At 41.3% G+C, this 15,732-nt stretch overlaps 1 protein-coding gene across 1 annotated transcript in view; it reads right to left on the reverse strand.

Moving 5' to 3' along the window:
- Window positions 1-8,283: 8,283 nt before the first annotated feature.
- LOC135480614 (aspartate--tRNA ligase, mitochondrial-like) overlaps window positions 8,284-15,732 on the reverse strand; it is a 41,680-nt gene continuing 34,231 nt past the window's right edge. Inside the window, exons 13-18 of the mRNA XM_064760498.1 lie at window positions 15,517-15,571; window positions 14,078-14,155; window positions 13,603-13,682; window positions 12,743-12,853; window positions 10,484-10,559; window positions 8,284-8,522 (exon numbers count right to left, since the gene is read on the reverse strand). Coding sequence (XP_064616568.1) covers window positions 8,362-8,522; window positions 10,484-10,559; window positions 12,743-12,853; window positions 13,603-13,682; window positions 14,078-14,155; window positions 15,517-15,571 — 561 coding nt within the window. The 3' untranslated portion in view covers window positions 8,284-8,361. The remainder of the gene's footprint in view (window positions 8,523-10,483; window positions 10,560-12,742; window positions 12,854-13,602; window positions 13,683-14,077; window positions 14,156-15,516; window positions 15,572-15,732) is intronic.

A 15,732-nucleotide genomic window follows, 5' to 3' on the forward strand; every position in this document is an offset into this window, starting at 1 on the left:
ACATGGCATTGGCGTTGCAGGGTTAGTAATAGTTTGAGTACATATTCCAATGCACATTATACGATTACTTTCAACGAATGCTGATGAAAGAACTTATTTCATGTTAAAAATGATAGTATATGGTATGTGGATAAATTACATATACGCATGCGTCAAAACAGGGATTATGTTATGAGATGTAAGTCAAGATCATCAACCCTTGGCCAAGGTGCATGGTCAAGAGTTCAACTCAAACTCAAGTGGCTGATTTTAAACCAGTGACGAGTGTCTAATAAACAGCAAGTATAACATCACATCACGCTTTTCTTTTATGTAGACGGGGCTTCCATGGACGAAGGGATTAGCCAGCGCGGTGCAATGACCCAGGAGCCTCCCACCAATGCGGTCGCTGTGAGTTCAAATCCAGCTCATGATGGCTACCTCCCCGGCCGTACGCGGGATGGTCTGCCAGCAACCTGCGGATAGTTGTGGGTTTCATCCGGGCTTTGCCCCGGTTTTCTCTCACCAAAATGCTGGCCGCCGGCGTATGAAACATTTTTGAGTACGGGGTAAAAACATCCATCAAATAAATAAATAAATTTTATCTGGACCGCCTCGGTAGGCTAATGGTTAGAGCGTCCACCTCGAAGTCCAAAGACATTAAAGACGGTACTTACTGCTGCCTTGACTGCGTTGGCGCTCGACACTGAGAGGTTAGAGCTAGGAAATATTACTGGTCGGCCAGGTGTCAGGATGGTGTGATTGCATGGGTGTCATGTCTGGTATCTTCGGCATGATTTGTCAGTGGTGGCAGCACGGACGCGCTCCGAAGCAAGAAGACACAACATATGAACACACACCTAATGACTCCTCGTCGTCATCTGACTAAAACATTGGTAAGTCACGTGCGGTTCTATCTTCCAGGTCCCGTCCATTTTTCTTTGACAATGCAGTGATGTGCGCAAACTCCTCTTCTTATAGAAGGAACAGCCTTATAAACTGGTTTGTTAGGTTTAACCGGTTGTTTCCTACATTCTCTGTCAATTTTCCTTTGACTGCTCACTCAGCTCCCTTATTCAAACTAAAAATTTAAAAGCAATCTAGAATTTATTACTGACATTATACTGCGTCATATTCAACATAATATCTTGTTAGTCTAACACAATTTTTATGTTCAGTTAATAGAATATATCTAACAGAATGGCTATATTTAACAGAATAATCTGTTGCAATAACATGACGCATTCTTTTGTATCACTCACTCAACCGACATTCTGTTAAATTTAAATTATTATTTTGTTTTGGAGAGTTATTTGGTCCTTGAACCGGTAGTCCCACCCATGCATCGATTCCACCAGTTTAACGACATTGCATGGGATGGTCAGAAACATATGACGTCGCATGTAGTGGAGAAAACATAACGTTTTCATAGTAAGTTATTATTTGTTCTTTGTTTGGAGGTTCTGAATGAACTCAAGTTTTGAAACCCCGGGATCAGCACAGTTTCCTCCCACCATAATGCTGGCCGCTGTCGTATAAGTGAAATATTCTTGAGTACGGCGTAAAAACACCAATACAATAAAGAAACAAATCAAAGTTTGAAAAAGTTATGATGCAACTCACTTTATACATTTTAGAAACTTTGATATCGATTTTAACGGTAACATCAGCATATTTTGTCAAGCATAATTATATCAGTCATTTTAAACTAATATAATAACTTTACGCTGGCTTGGTTCGAACCTCCGACCTCATGCACTGATTGCTGTAAACACAATGAGCATGAGGTAGTACTCATTAACCGATATAGATCACAGAGTTTGGAATTCGAACGTCAGTTCGCTGGAATACGTCACACATTGTCAGAAATATGTAAGACTTGCAGGCAATACTTAAGGCAACAAAATATATACAGATTAACCTTTAGGTCATTAAAGTCAAAACTGAGTGTGCTTTGTGGAAGGCTTTGTTGAGAGCAGGAAGTTTCAGCAAAAGGTAGGTGTATAACGCATAGAAGCTATTGGGTAGAAATTGTGGCAGCTGACAACCGACCGTGCAATAAGAACCAGCATCTATAATAACATAAGGGATACACAAAAAATATACCCATATGTGCAAACCTACAAGACACGAATGGATGGACAGCACAACTGCCAGCCGTTTTTCTCGGGGAGTCCCAAAGTCACTTCCAGTGCTAACCTAAAAGACAAGAATGGACAGAAAGCACAACTACCAGCAGGTCTTCTCGGGGAATCCCCCAAATCACTCCCCTCCACCCCCCCTCCCCCGGCCAAACCTACAAGACAAGAACGGACGGAAAGCACAACTGTCAGTCGTCTTCTCACGGAATCTCCAAACTCTCTTCGCCGCGCAAACGTACAAGAAAACATAGTTTTCATAAAACCTAAAACATAAAAGAAAACATAGAATCACGGGATTCCACGTGAAGGCGACTGTCTGCTATGCTTTCCGTCCGTTCTTGTCATATAGGTTTGCATTGAGAAGTGACTTTGGGGATACCCCGAGAAGGCGGATGCCGTTGTGCTTTCCCCGCTTTCTTCTCTTGTAGATTTGCACCGAGAAGTGACTTCGGGGATTCTTCAAGAAGACGACTGGCAGTTGTACTGTCCGTTGTGTTGTAGGTTTGCACATATGGGTATAGTCTTTGTGCATACCTTGTGTTGTTATAGTTGATGGTTCTTGTTGCTTGGTCGGTTGTCAGCTAACACACTCTGGCTATGTCCTGGTGATTGTTGTTGTTGTTATAGCTGTTACTTGCATGTTTTGTTTTTCTGTCATCTTTTGCTTGTACAATACTGTTGCATGTGGATATATTCTCAGGCTGATAAATTTAGTTAGAACATGGAGGTATATTGTTGTGCATCCCATGCTATAGAAGAATATTAGGAATAGTTTGGTATTTATTCATTTATTTATTTATTTATTTTGGGGATACCCGTGACCATCCACAGGTTGCTGAGAGACCTCCGCACGTACGATTAGAGAGGAAAACAGCATGGGCTGGACGTCACAGCGGTCGAGAGGCTCCTGGGTCATGTGCTGAGCTAACACGCTAACTTTAATCTTCATAGTTGAAGATTAAACTGCCCCAAATCTTAATGTATACGATTGATTTAACTTCAACCACATGTATGTCTCGCACAATATTCTGTTTTTCATTCCCATAGTGTTCACATAAAATCTGTAGGCTAGTGGTTACCTATACACATTCTCTAAAAAATAATCTTAAACTTAACATTTTTGTTTTATTCTGCAGCAGATTATTCTGTCAAATATAGCACACATATTCTGCTAACTGCTAACAACTGAAGTTAATTGGTAATTAAAGACAAACACGACGTGTTGATTACATCATAGTAATATAATAACAAAATACGCTCTAACATCACTTAAATTACACTTTATATATATATATATATATATATATATATATATATATACATACGGTATTATTTCTTGTCGTCCGTCAATAAGTGCAGGTAATGAGCGCAATGAATCGGAAAAAATCGTCTTTATTCATAGTTCAGTGCCAGGCGGGCGAGGTACAAGTGTCGACGATTATCCTGTGTGAAATTAATCCTCATGATTCGGTTGCGGAATGTAACTCTCTGTATCGAGCAACACGAGGTCTTTGGGAGAGTTACGGAGAATAACTGCTTCTAATGTTGTCGGATCGACGATAAGCCACATTTATCGCGCATCTTCCCCTCGGGCTTTAACTCTTCCCTACGGTGTACATCGGTTGACATTGATTTACTCTTCGGAAGATTTAACGCGCGCATGAAGATACTGTAAATGTGCTTACCATCGATCCTACACATTAGAAGCAGTTAAATATTCACCGTAACTCTAACACTTTGTGTTGCTCGGTACAGAGAGTTACATTCCGCAACTACGGGCATGCATATAATCTGCAGACTGAGGAGACTCCGTGTTCTTGGCAGCAGTCAAAATGGGCGGGAGAAAATATGAGGGTTGGAAGTCAGTGTGTAAACTATTTTTACACGAGACTAAAATCGATTTGTCAGAAACTATTAAACGTTTATAATCCGTCAAGACATTTCCACATGTTAAGTCTGTTTTGACTTCATGTATATTAACCCGATGGTTAAATATTGTTGACAATATTTTATCACGGAACCTCTCCAGAGCCTCGTACACAAGTGTATATTACTGTGCAATTTCCCTGACCCCCAACCTGTACCTACATGTACGTTACCGCATTGTAAGGCTTTAAATGTACTGAGAAACAGTGGTATATATTGTTAAGCTCTTGACTTAAACTGATTTGCATTTCACGTCAACTTTAGAATCCCGCCATTTTTTTTTTAACAAGTTCCCAACGTGTGAGAATTGCTGCATAGCTCAAGATGACCTGCAGGGGACATGTAATTTCTGTCATCATGTGAGACTGCTCAGAACAGATGTCAGTACACGGATGATACCTTGTTCTATCACACTGTTCTCAATTCTAGTTGTTGATTAGTGGTGATCACGGCCGAAACACAAAACAAGCCCCTTTGCATTATTAAGCCTCATGCAGGCTATGGTTGGGATGCTAATCCGCACCGCATGGGGTCCAGTCGGCGAGAGTGCGGTATCAAGACCTTCCCCAACCGGTCACACCTTTACATTTATTTATGGATTAAAATGAAGAAAGTATCAAGCGACAGTTGTTACAAACCTGTAAATTCCAAAACTGCCTCAAATCAGAAATTCTGTCAAACAGGCAAGCTAATGGCTGCATCACGGATTGTCTAAGTTTACAAGCTACTCTGCATCGGCGAATGCATTATATGGGGAACAGTGTTGTCCGTTTACAGACCTAGAAATTAAATGTTGAAGCATTAAATGTGGTAAAGATTTGATTGACAAGTAAAAGTCGTCAAACTCCCTTAAAATACAGTAGAATATTTTCTAAACCTGACGCAGGTGTTGTTTTCGTTAAAAGATAGCCCAGACAGTTTCGACTCTACTTTTCTTAAAATAGCCATCACAAACCCAACGTGCATCGGTTGAACATTGTGTCCGCATGTGTGGAACTGAATACCTTCCCATTACCAACTTCATATTGCAACAATTTTTAAACATTCTATTTGTGCAAGGCTCCTTCCATTCCATTTCACTTTCTGAGAACTCACCCTCATACATGTGCGTAAATGTCCTACAGGTACCTGACAGGGCAAAGACTTCAACATTAACCAATTAAATGAACTTATTTTGATTGGGCCGCCCTTTGGAATAATGAATGGTCACTACTGTGAAATCTCCCGCCAAATCTATACCAGCAGACGGGAGTATGATTTGACACGCTGTCACGGGCACAATGGTGAGTCTGTGGATATTCTGGAGACTTTGCTCATAACTTTGTTACAAAATCATTTCAGTAAAGCCAGTCATACAAATGTATTACAGTGATGTTCACCACACGTTAAATCTATTTACCGAGGAAAGAACTGAAAACAATTACCAAAGCAACACGTGGTACGATCGGGTGTATGCTGTGTGACTGGTTTCCCAAACAATGTTGGAACTTCAAAGGCTATTTTCAGAGCTGTACGAAGTTGCGATTTGTACATCAGTACATCGGTTGTTTATAATTGAATACACGCAGTTAAAGACTGACAACTCCTCACCGAAATTTCCACACGATCTTCCATTGTTAGATCATTGGAGCCTGCATTTGTAAGGTGTGAAGACATATGTAATGTTCTGATGCAAACAAACTCGGTGAAAATGGATTTTCTTATGACAGCAAACCTGTAATGCCGATCTAATTTCGGTAAGTCGGAGCGGTAGTGTCCATGTTAAAAAAATGCTTTGTTCAACTTACGGAAAGGTAAAAAAACAACGAAACAAAAAGACGCCCCCTCCCCTTTTCCTTCCCACCCGATCACCATCTTGCAAAGCCCTCCTGAGGTGTACCAAGTTGTGTTTAAGGCGACATTTCTCGTTAAATCGTGAGTAAAGACAGGGCACGTATCTTTCCTTTCTTTCTCTGCTTGTGAGCCAAAACAAATGAGACCTATTATCAGGTGATCAACAGATTTTTAGACAAGAGGAAAATCGTTTTATTCCGGTGCAATTCCAAAAACATAAAATTTTTGATTGGTTTTGGTGGCGTATTCACACATACCGGACCTGGGAAGGTCTGTCAACAGCTTGCGGATGGTCCTGGGTTTTCCTCAGGCTCTGCTCGATTTCCCCCCACCATAATGCTGGCCGCGGCCATATAAGTGAAATATTTTTGAGTACAGCGTAAAACACCAATCAAATAAACAAATAAATATTCACACATATACCGGCCTCAGCGGTCCGTTGAAAATTGCTGAAGACTGACCATTTGTTGGGTGTTTCCACTGTAAAGGGCTGCAAGTTATCTGATCTCTTAAGTCAACGGGAAGCATTTGATTGCCTCTAAAACCTTGGCGCCCCAGCTCTGCACATCTCTTCCCGAGTCGATGTCAAGTGGCAACATGTGGAGGCAAGACTGATGCTGAGTAAGCACTGAAAAGCATAACCCATCCCCCCCCCCCCCCCCCTACACACACATCTCATACGGACGTCTCCTTGTCATAAAGCCTCAAATCCTGTCCGAAATTCGGGAAGAAGTACGGCATATGTCAACCAAAAGGGCACCACAGTTTGTAACCATCGGAATGTATATCCATATTTGACAGAGACCTTAGAAACCTCAATGAAAACAATCTAGCAAATCTATGAACGAGACATTCCAATCATAAACACTACGCCGTGTATGTAGTGGACCTAAAAGCTTTGTTGCTTTTGAAGTTACTGCAGCAGTGACCAGTCTTCTTCAACACTGAAACAATTAGTGACGACATTCAGTCGATTGATTGTGAGGGATAGCAGCGCGGAGAATAGAGAAATCTCAATAGTAGATGTACTAAAACAGTATATGTATTTGAGCGTCTTGTTCTTCAGTGGGACGTTTGGAGTTTTCACGAATCTACATACAATGACTCCTGAATTTTTTGCCAATTGCACAACAGTACTTTTTGGAAAATGAATGTGCTTCCTGTATTTTTAGCTAGCCTGGTTTTTCTTAGCTCAACTTTACATACGCGAGACTATAAAGCTTGTAGGTACAAAATCGTTATCTGCGCCTCAGGGTTAAAATCCCATTATACCCGTCTCAACACGCGGACAACTTATAACAATCTAACGTAACAGCGGAAACTACAGCAGTTTAAATGTTCCTTTATTATTCCAGACTGAGAAGAGCTTTACTGAGCATGATCCCTACTACATTTCAATCACTTTCACTTGATGTATAACACAGGATATACACTGTTCTTTCGTTATAAAAAATGTAGGAAATATGCGCCCCTATGTTAATGGAAATAAGCTATCATATAAAACAAGATAGGTAAACTGAAGTGTTTACCAAATATTAAGTGTACACACTGCATCTCACACTTCTTTATCACGTCACAGATGGATACTGCCTGAAGAGCACCCTTATGATCACTCTAAACCTGCGGATGGTGCTGAGTTTCCGCCGGTCTCTGCACGGTTTCCTCCCACCATAATGCTGGCCCCCATCGTATAAGTGAAATTTTCTTGAGTTCAGCGTAAAAAACAATCAAATAAATAAATATAATTGCTGTATATGCTATTTCTAATACAGTCCAGACAATATCATTATACAGAGCTGTACACACATATGCTAAATGTACATGTGATACAGCACACAAGACTATTTCTCATACAGCACATAACGGTAAAAGGACACAGGACTCATGCTATTTCTCACACAGGACACATGCTATTTCTCACACAGGACACATGCTATTTCTCATACAGAACTATTTCTCATACAGCACAGGGCTATTTCTCATATATCACACTGGACTACTTCTCGTACACATACTGTTTTTCATACAAGAGGATGTACCATTTCTCAAACAGCAGACAAGATTATTTCTCATACAACAGACAGGATTATTTCTCACACAGGACACATGCTATTTCTCATACAACATGGAGGACTATTTCTCATACAGCACACAAGACTGTTTCCTATAAAACAGACTATTTCTCATAGAACAGACAGGACAATTTCCCATACAGCACACATGATGTTTCTCATATAACACACAGGACTATTTCTCATACAACCCACAGAACTATTTCTCATACAACCCACAGAACTATTTCTCATACAGCACACAGAGCTATTTCTCCTACAGCATGCATGATGCCTTCATACAGTACACAGGGCTATTTCTTAGATATCAGATGTACTTTTTTCATACAGAAGAGGGGACTTTCTCACACAGAAGAGGAGGCTATTTCTCACACAGTATACACTAGCTATTTCTATTACAGCACATTGTGCTATGTGTCCTTTATCTGTATGTGATACACATCCAACTCCTCCTGAGACACTACCGCCGGGGCTTTACTCATTGGATCTTTGCCATCATGTGACTTGGGGAAGGCTATTACATCACGAATACTTGGAGTTCCGCACACTACGGCCATAAGACGATCCAGACCTGAAAACACAAGATAACTTTTGTGTTCTATACATATTTTATCTGAGTATAACAAAGATTCTAGTACTAAAGCTAACCAAGATCACTTCTAATTTCAACACCACCAAGTACAGCATCTGGCATGGAGCAAACCTTTGGAAAGGTAGTGGCCTCAGAGTTGGCACCGAACCAAAAAAAAAAAAAAACCCCAAAAAACCAGAAAAAAACAGATGGTTCAGTGGTGAACTAGGTCTAGATATCTGAAATATCCCCTTTACATCCCTCAACATTCCGAAAAGTAAAAAATTCATTACTGCACTAAGACCCTTGAACAGGAATTAATTAAGAAAATAATTACACTTTAGTAATTACACTTAAGCAAGCACAAGTTTAGATGGCAGAGAAGATGTATTTTCATGGAAAGAAGTTCAGTATTTCAGACAGATAGACAGACGGACGGACAGACGGACGGACAGACAGACGGACAGACAGATGAACACACAGGGTGATTCCAGCATACCTCCCTCCCCAACCCCTTAACTACAGATTAAACCTTACCCAACGCTATTCCTCCATGAAGGGGATATCCAGACTCTAAGGCTTCCAGCAGGTGAGACAGTTCCTCCATGAAGGGGACACCCAGACTAAGTCATCCAGCAGGTGAGACATTTCACTACAGATCAAACCTTACCTAACGCTGTTCCTCCATGAGAGGGACACCCAGATTCCATGGCATCCAGCAGGTGAGCCTCCATGAGGGGAACACCCAGATTCTATGGCATCCAGCAGGTGAGACAGTTCACTACAGATCAAACCTTACCTAATGCTATTTATCCTTGAGGGGGACACCCACACTCTAAGGCATCCAGCAGGTGAGACAGTTCACTACAGATCAAACCTTACCCAATGCTATTCCTCCATGAAGGGGACACCCACACTGTTAGGCATCCAGCAGGTGAGACAGTTCACTACAGATCAAACCTTACCCAACGCTATTCCTCCATGAGAGGGACACCCAGACTGTAAGGCTTCCAGCAGGTGAGACAGTTCACTACACATCAAACCTTACCTAATGCTATTCCTCCATGAGGGGGACACCCACACTCTAAGGCATCCAGCAGGTGAGACAGTTCACTACAGATCAAACCTTACCTAATGCTATTCCTCCATGAGGGGGACACCCACACTCTAAGGCATCCAGCAGGTGAGACAGTTCACTACAGATCAAACCTTACCTAATGCTATTCCTCCATGAGGGGGACACCCAGACTCTAAGGCATCCAGCAGGTGAGACAGTTCACAACAGATCAAGCCTTACCCAACGCTATTCCTCCATGAGGGGCACACCCACACTCTAAGGCATCCAGCAGGTGAGACAGTTCACTACAGATCAAACCTTACCTAATGCTATTCCTCCATGAGGGGGACACCCACACTCTTAGGCATCCAGCAGGTGAGACAGTTCACTGCAGATCAAACCTTACCCAACGCTATTCCTCCATGAGGGGGACACCCAGACTCTAAGGCATCCAGCAGGTGAGATAGTTCACTGCAGATCAAACCTTACCTAATGCTATTCCTCCCTGAGGGGGACACCCACACTGTAAGGCTTCCAGCAGGTGAGACAGTTCACTGCAGATCAAGCCTTACCTAATGCTATTCCTCCATGAGGGGGACACCCACACTCTAAGGCATCCAGCAGGTGAGACAGTTCACTACAGATCAAACCTTACCTAATGCTATTCCTCCATGAGGGGGACACCCAGACTCTAAGGCATCCAGCAGGTGAGACAGTTCACTACAGATCAAACCTTACCTAATGCTATTCCTCCATGAGGGGGACACCCAGACTCTAAGGCATCCAGCAGGTGAGACAGTTCACTACAGATCAAACCTTACCTAATGCTATTCCTCCATGAGGGGGACACCCAGACTCTAAGGCATCCAGCAGGTGAGACAGTTCACTACAGATCAAACCTTACCTAATGCTATTCCTCCATGAGGGGGACACCCAGACTCTAAGGCATCCAGCAGGTGAGACAGTTCACTGCAGTCCTCCTGTGAAAAGATTGCATCCAAGAATCATGTTGTGTGGCTGCTTGAAACAAAACAACACACACAGAACAGCACATAAATTTCTGACAAAGTTTATCAGATGATGGACAGATGGAACTGCTGACCATGAAAAATATGGTCAAAGAACGCTGAAAAACAGTAGGGTTTGTCTCAAATGGTTGACTGATCGATTGATTGGTTAATGTCATTAAGAATGTTTCACTGATCTGACAACAGTCAAGTTTGTGGCTGAAAGTTCTTACCTAGGCCTAAGTGTACATGTCAGCATGTGGTGTAAGTTTGGTAGCCTGGCAACAAGCGTTCAAGGTAGAGTTTTTACATAGAAATGCACGAATGGTCAAAGAGGTAGAAGGACAGATTAAAACGACTGCCTATTACAATTTTTGCGGTGGGCCAGATAAAGATAGCAAATATCTCCTTTCCCTTTCATGGCCAGATATGCCAAAGGTAAAGGGAGATAACTGTAACCAAACTGTCAATCTCTATTTCACATTTAATAATAAGAGAAAAGACAACAAATAATATAACCTTACAGTTTATGGTTTCATGTATATCGGCAGAGAGAGGTGGAAACAGACCCAAACAGCCACAGCCATTTTGTTCTGACTTTTTGGATAACTCTATAAGTGTATTTTTAATCTGAAATTCCTATGAAGACACGGGATACGCCATGCAATAGTCAAACTGGAATCATGGCGTTGCATCACTTGCACTGCACGTTCATACAGCCAAAAGGCAAAACAATATCTGTGATGTCAGCAGAAACAGCTGCGTTCTCAGATTATAGAAATAACTTGTGCCTGATTGGTTGATAATTGGCAACATTCAGACTTTCTTAATGCACTTAGTTTTGCTTAATTTGACCTGTGATATCTTGGTTATACAACATCACAAGACATAAAAGCTTTTTAACTTTTATGTGCTCATGCATATATATGTTTAGCCTAGTAGGAATTTTTTTTTAAGTTTCTTTGTGAAAATTGATTAATTTCTTAAAAGAAAATGATAAGTGTTAGCATCAAAAGTATCATTTTAAGCCTTTTACGTGCTTCTGAAAGTGGTAGTGCCTCCTGGCGGCAGAACACAGAACTACGAGTTTCCCGTTGCTACTGAACCAGGAAATCCATTGGCCCAAGTCAACAAAAAGATGATGCTAGTATACCTGTCTATATTCACGTTACAATTTCAATCACCAAAAAACAGATGGCAATTCTCTGCTTATTTCAACACCAAACTTATCCTTATATGATATGCATTTTCTTGGGGACTGATATAACAGTTATGTTAGTCCTAGGTTCGGTTGTATTAAACAGTACTTGACAGGTAACTCTCCCAAGCAAATTTTACCCATTCACAATAGGTGGGCACCTGGACATTTCGGGCCCAGACTGAGCCAGAGAATACTGACACTGGGCTCAGACTACCTGGCAGACAGGGGTCATGTATATTCCAAGCTAAATTCACAAAACTTAATTATTCATGGGCCAAGAACTTGAAATCTGCATGAATCTGCACAAATTTTTTAGCATAATTGGACAATGTTTTGTTTTACAGTTATTGCATGGTTACCAACAACCAATCAGAATCAAGGAGATCGCTGAATATGCATAACTTATGCACAGTTACACAAACTTGAACCAGCACACCAAATTTCATCAGACAAAAATCGTGTATGCTGCCTGGAAATCAAAGCATGATGACCATGGGCAAACACAAACGGAAATTACATGTACGATCCCTAGCTTTTTTATTTATCTATTTAGTTTATTTATTTGATTGGTATTTTACGCCGTACTCAAGAATATTTCACTTATATGCCGGCTGCCAGCATTATGGTGAGAGGAAATCAGGCAGAGCCCGGGAGAAACCCACAACCATCCGCAGGTTGCTGGCAGATCGTCCCACTTACGGCCGGAGAGGAAGTCAGCATGAGCTGGACTTGAACTCACAGCGACCGCATTGGTGAGAGGCTTCTGGGTCATTACGCTGCGATAGCGCGCTAACCAACTGAGCCAGGGAGGCCCCTCTAGCTTTTTTAAAAGAGTGGGATAATGAAAAATTTCATCTATGTACCTGTACATTTCTTTCACAAACAATGACAACTTTTTCACCAAATACTTTTGATGGATTCTACAATCACAAACACAGAAATGCCTGGACCAAACCTGAAGTACTTTCTCCAGCACGAATCTCTGTTCATCGGCATTGTGTATTCGGATTGACCCGCCTCCAATCTCGCTGCCATTTACCACCAGATCGTAGTGCTGACTTCTGACCTGTGACACAAATAGGCCGTACCAGACTGTAACTCCAAACAGCGATCGAACACTAGTTTTGATTGCACAATGTATCTACCATGGGCTTATATGGTATTCGACCCTAAAGTTTGTCCGTGACAAAGCTATGAATTTTTGGGCCTAATTCTGAGAGTTCTAGTGATCTTAGCAAGAGGCTCTGAGGTTTGTTAGGAAAGTAGGACAAAGTTTCAGAACTCAAAGAAAATACATTATGTCCTAATAACAAAGCTTCTTCAAGACTTAACACACTGCTCTCAGCCGTAGCATCTCCTTCCATGGAAAGTGTCACATACTGCATAAATGAACAAAACAGAATACAATCCGAGGCCCGTTTCACAAGGCCATCATAATGCTGAATCAAACACGTAATTACCATGGTGACGTATGGAATGGAAGTTACGTAGGCCAGGCACAGTTTGTGACAGCTGCGGAAAATAGTTCCCCAGGACCGTTCACGCATCTCTCATATTTATTTCCTTACTTGATTGGTGCTTTAAGCCGTACTAAGGAATATTTCAGTTATATGATGGTTTCCAGCTTTATGGTGTTATGAAACCAAGCAGAGCCCTGGAGGAAACCCACGACCATCCACAGGTCATATTAAGACAGACCACTGGACATTGCCAGTGCCACATGACTCAAAAAGCAGTCTAGCTCAAACATTTTTCTAGCCTCAACAAAATGAGCAAATATTTAGCTTGTTAATTAACAAAATTTTGTCTCTATACCTGATTGGGGTGAGTAGTCAGGAGGTGAGCGTCATCTGGGTGAGCAGCTGTGAATGGATGGTGAGCGGATTCCACGCCCCCTACATCAATACAAACAACAATACAAACAACAATACAAATGGATGATTTTCATTCATTTCTTTGCCTCTACCAAGTATTCACAGCTATGCACTGCAGTACAAACCACACCAGAGACACAAGCCCAAAACATCTAGCTCTGGCTTCTGATACTGACATTCCACTCTCTTTCTGATGAAGAGTTTCAAGGCTTGGAATGTATCTAATGTAATATGCCCTCCAATGCACAGTAGGGGAAAAAACACACCATATAAACATTTTAAAACATTAAATGACATTTTATTCATATTTCTGATAAAGCAAAGTGAAGTACTGAAAGAAAACTGAATAGATAAGTTGAACATAGCTCCTGGGATTTTTATCTGGTAGAATCTGTTTTTCAAGTAAGGATTCTTACCTCCCTCCTTAGGCAAAAACAGAGGAAAATCCACAACCCATAAAAAGTTGAAATCTGCTTTCTTCCGCACCTCAACACCTGATAACAAAACAGATGAAAGGAGACTTGAGATCAAACAACTTTTGACACCTGTCTCACTGGCTTCCAGAGGCGCACATGACACCTCTCTCCCTTCAGGCACTTCTTATGTTCACAAACACTCAGCTCATTAAGTTTCTTCATTGTTCGTCTACTCTAAAAAAACATTTTGTTAAATTCTTTTCATGCATTAATGTCTCATAGTAGAAGTCGTGAAACCCAGTTGCCGAACATTTCTAACAAGTCACATGGTACAATGGAGCTTTTTCACCTTTAGCGACAAAAGGGTTTGAGTGAATGAGTGAGTGAGTGCTTGGGGTTTAACGTCGTACTCAACAATTTTTCAGTCATATGAAAATGAAGGAATCCTTAGAGTGCATGTAATCTGCCTCCTTGTTGCAGGACGGATTTCCACCGCTCCTTTATCTAGTGCTGCCTCACTGAGACGACTTAATGAAGGCTGGTAAGCCACCCCACCTGAGCCATTATACTGAAACGAGTCAACCAATCTTTGCACTATCCCCATCATGCTGAACACCAAGCGAGGAAGTTACATTTTCCTCATTTAAAGTCTTAGGTGTGACTCGACCAAGGATTGACCCTGGCTCTACCGCTCTACCAACTGTGCTATCAGGGTTAAAAGAGTTTGATCTCAAACCTCCCCACTATTGTTACAGATCAGCCTGCTCTTCAAGTCAAGGCTAACATGTTCATTTGTTGTCCGTTACATGTATATAAATAAATACTGTATTATGAGAAAAGGGAGCGCAACTATTTTACAAATGCGGCAGTGATATGGGAATACGGTCAAAATTTTACCTATATCAAATATCATTTGAAACAACCAAGAAACCAAGGACCAATCAAAATCAAGGGATCCGTTAAATACGCCCAAAATTATGCATGGATCTGGATGTTTTCAAACGTAATCTGAGGTAAAACAAAATTAACCTCCCAACAAAATTTTATAAATGTTTTAATTTAAGGACCAGTGAGAATCATGGAATTCATTAAATACCGTTACTGGTGCATGTTTATTTATTTCATTGGTGTTTTACGCTGTACTCAAGAATATTTCACTTATATGACGGCGGCCAGCATTATGATGAGTGGAAAAAACAGGCAAAGCCCGGGGAAAACCCACGACCGTCCGCAGGTTGCTGGAAAACCTTCCCATGTACAGCCGCAGAGGAAGCCAGCATGAGCTGGACTTGAACTACCGGTATGCCATATATAAGCCCTGATCAGACTGGGTTTTGATCTGTAGTCTCACATACTCCATTAATATGAGCTTATTTTTATGAGCATTTTTTTCAAGATACGGGCAAATTAAAGACTTATCAGTTACAAAACTATCTTACCTTTTGACTCTAGTAAACTGGCACATTCTAATCGCAATCTACCCAACACAGAGTGCTACAATGATACAAGTAACAATATACTATTATTAATTCTTGTGAAGGGCTTAACAGGTGGGGATTTGAACCAGTGATCTCTGGGTTACTGCCTGTCACATGGAGGTATACTTAAACTGAGAGAAGACGTACATGTGGCCTTACCTTTCTTCTTTCTAAAAA

The sequence above is a fragment of the Liolophura sinensis genome, chromosome 13, assembly GCF_032854445.1.
Source record: "Liolophura sinensis isolate JHLJ2023 chromosome 13, CUHK_Ljap_v2, whole genome shotgun sequence".
Taxonomy (NCBI): domain Eukaryota; kingdom Metazoa; phylum Mollusca; class Polyplacophora; order Chitonida; family Chitonidae; genus Liolophura; species Liolophura sinensis.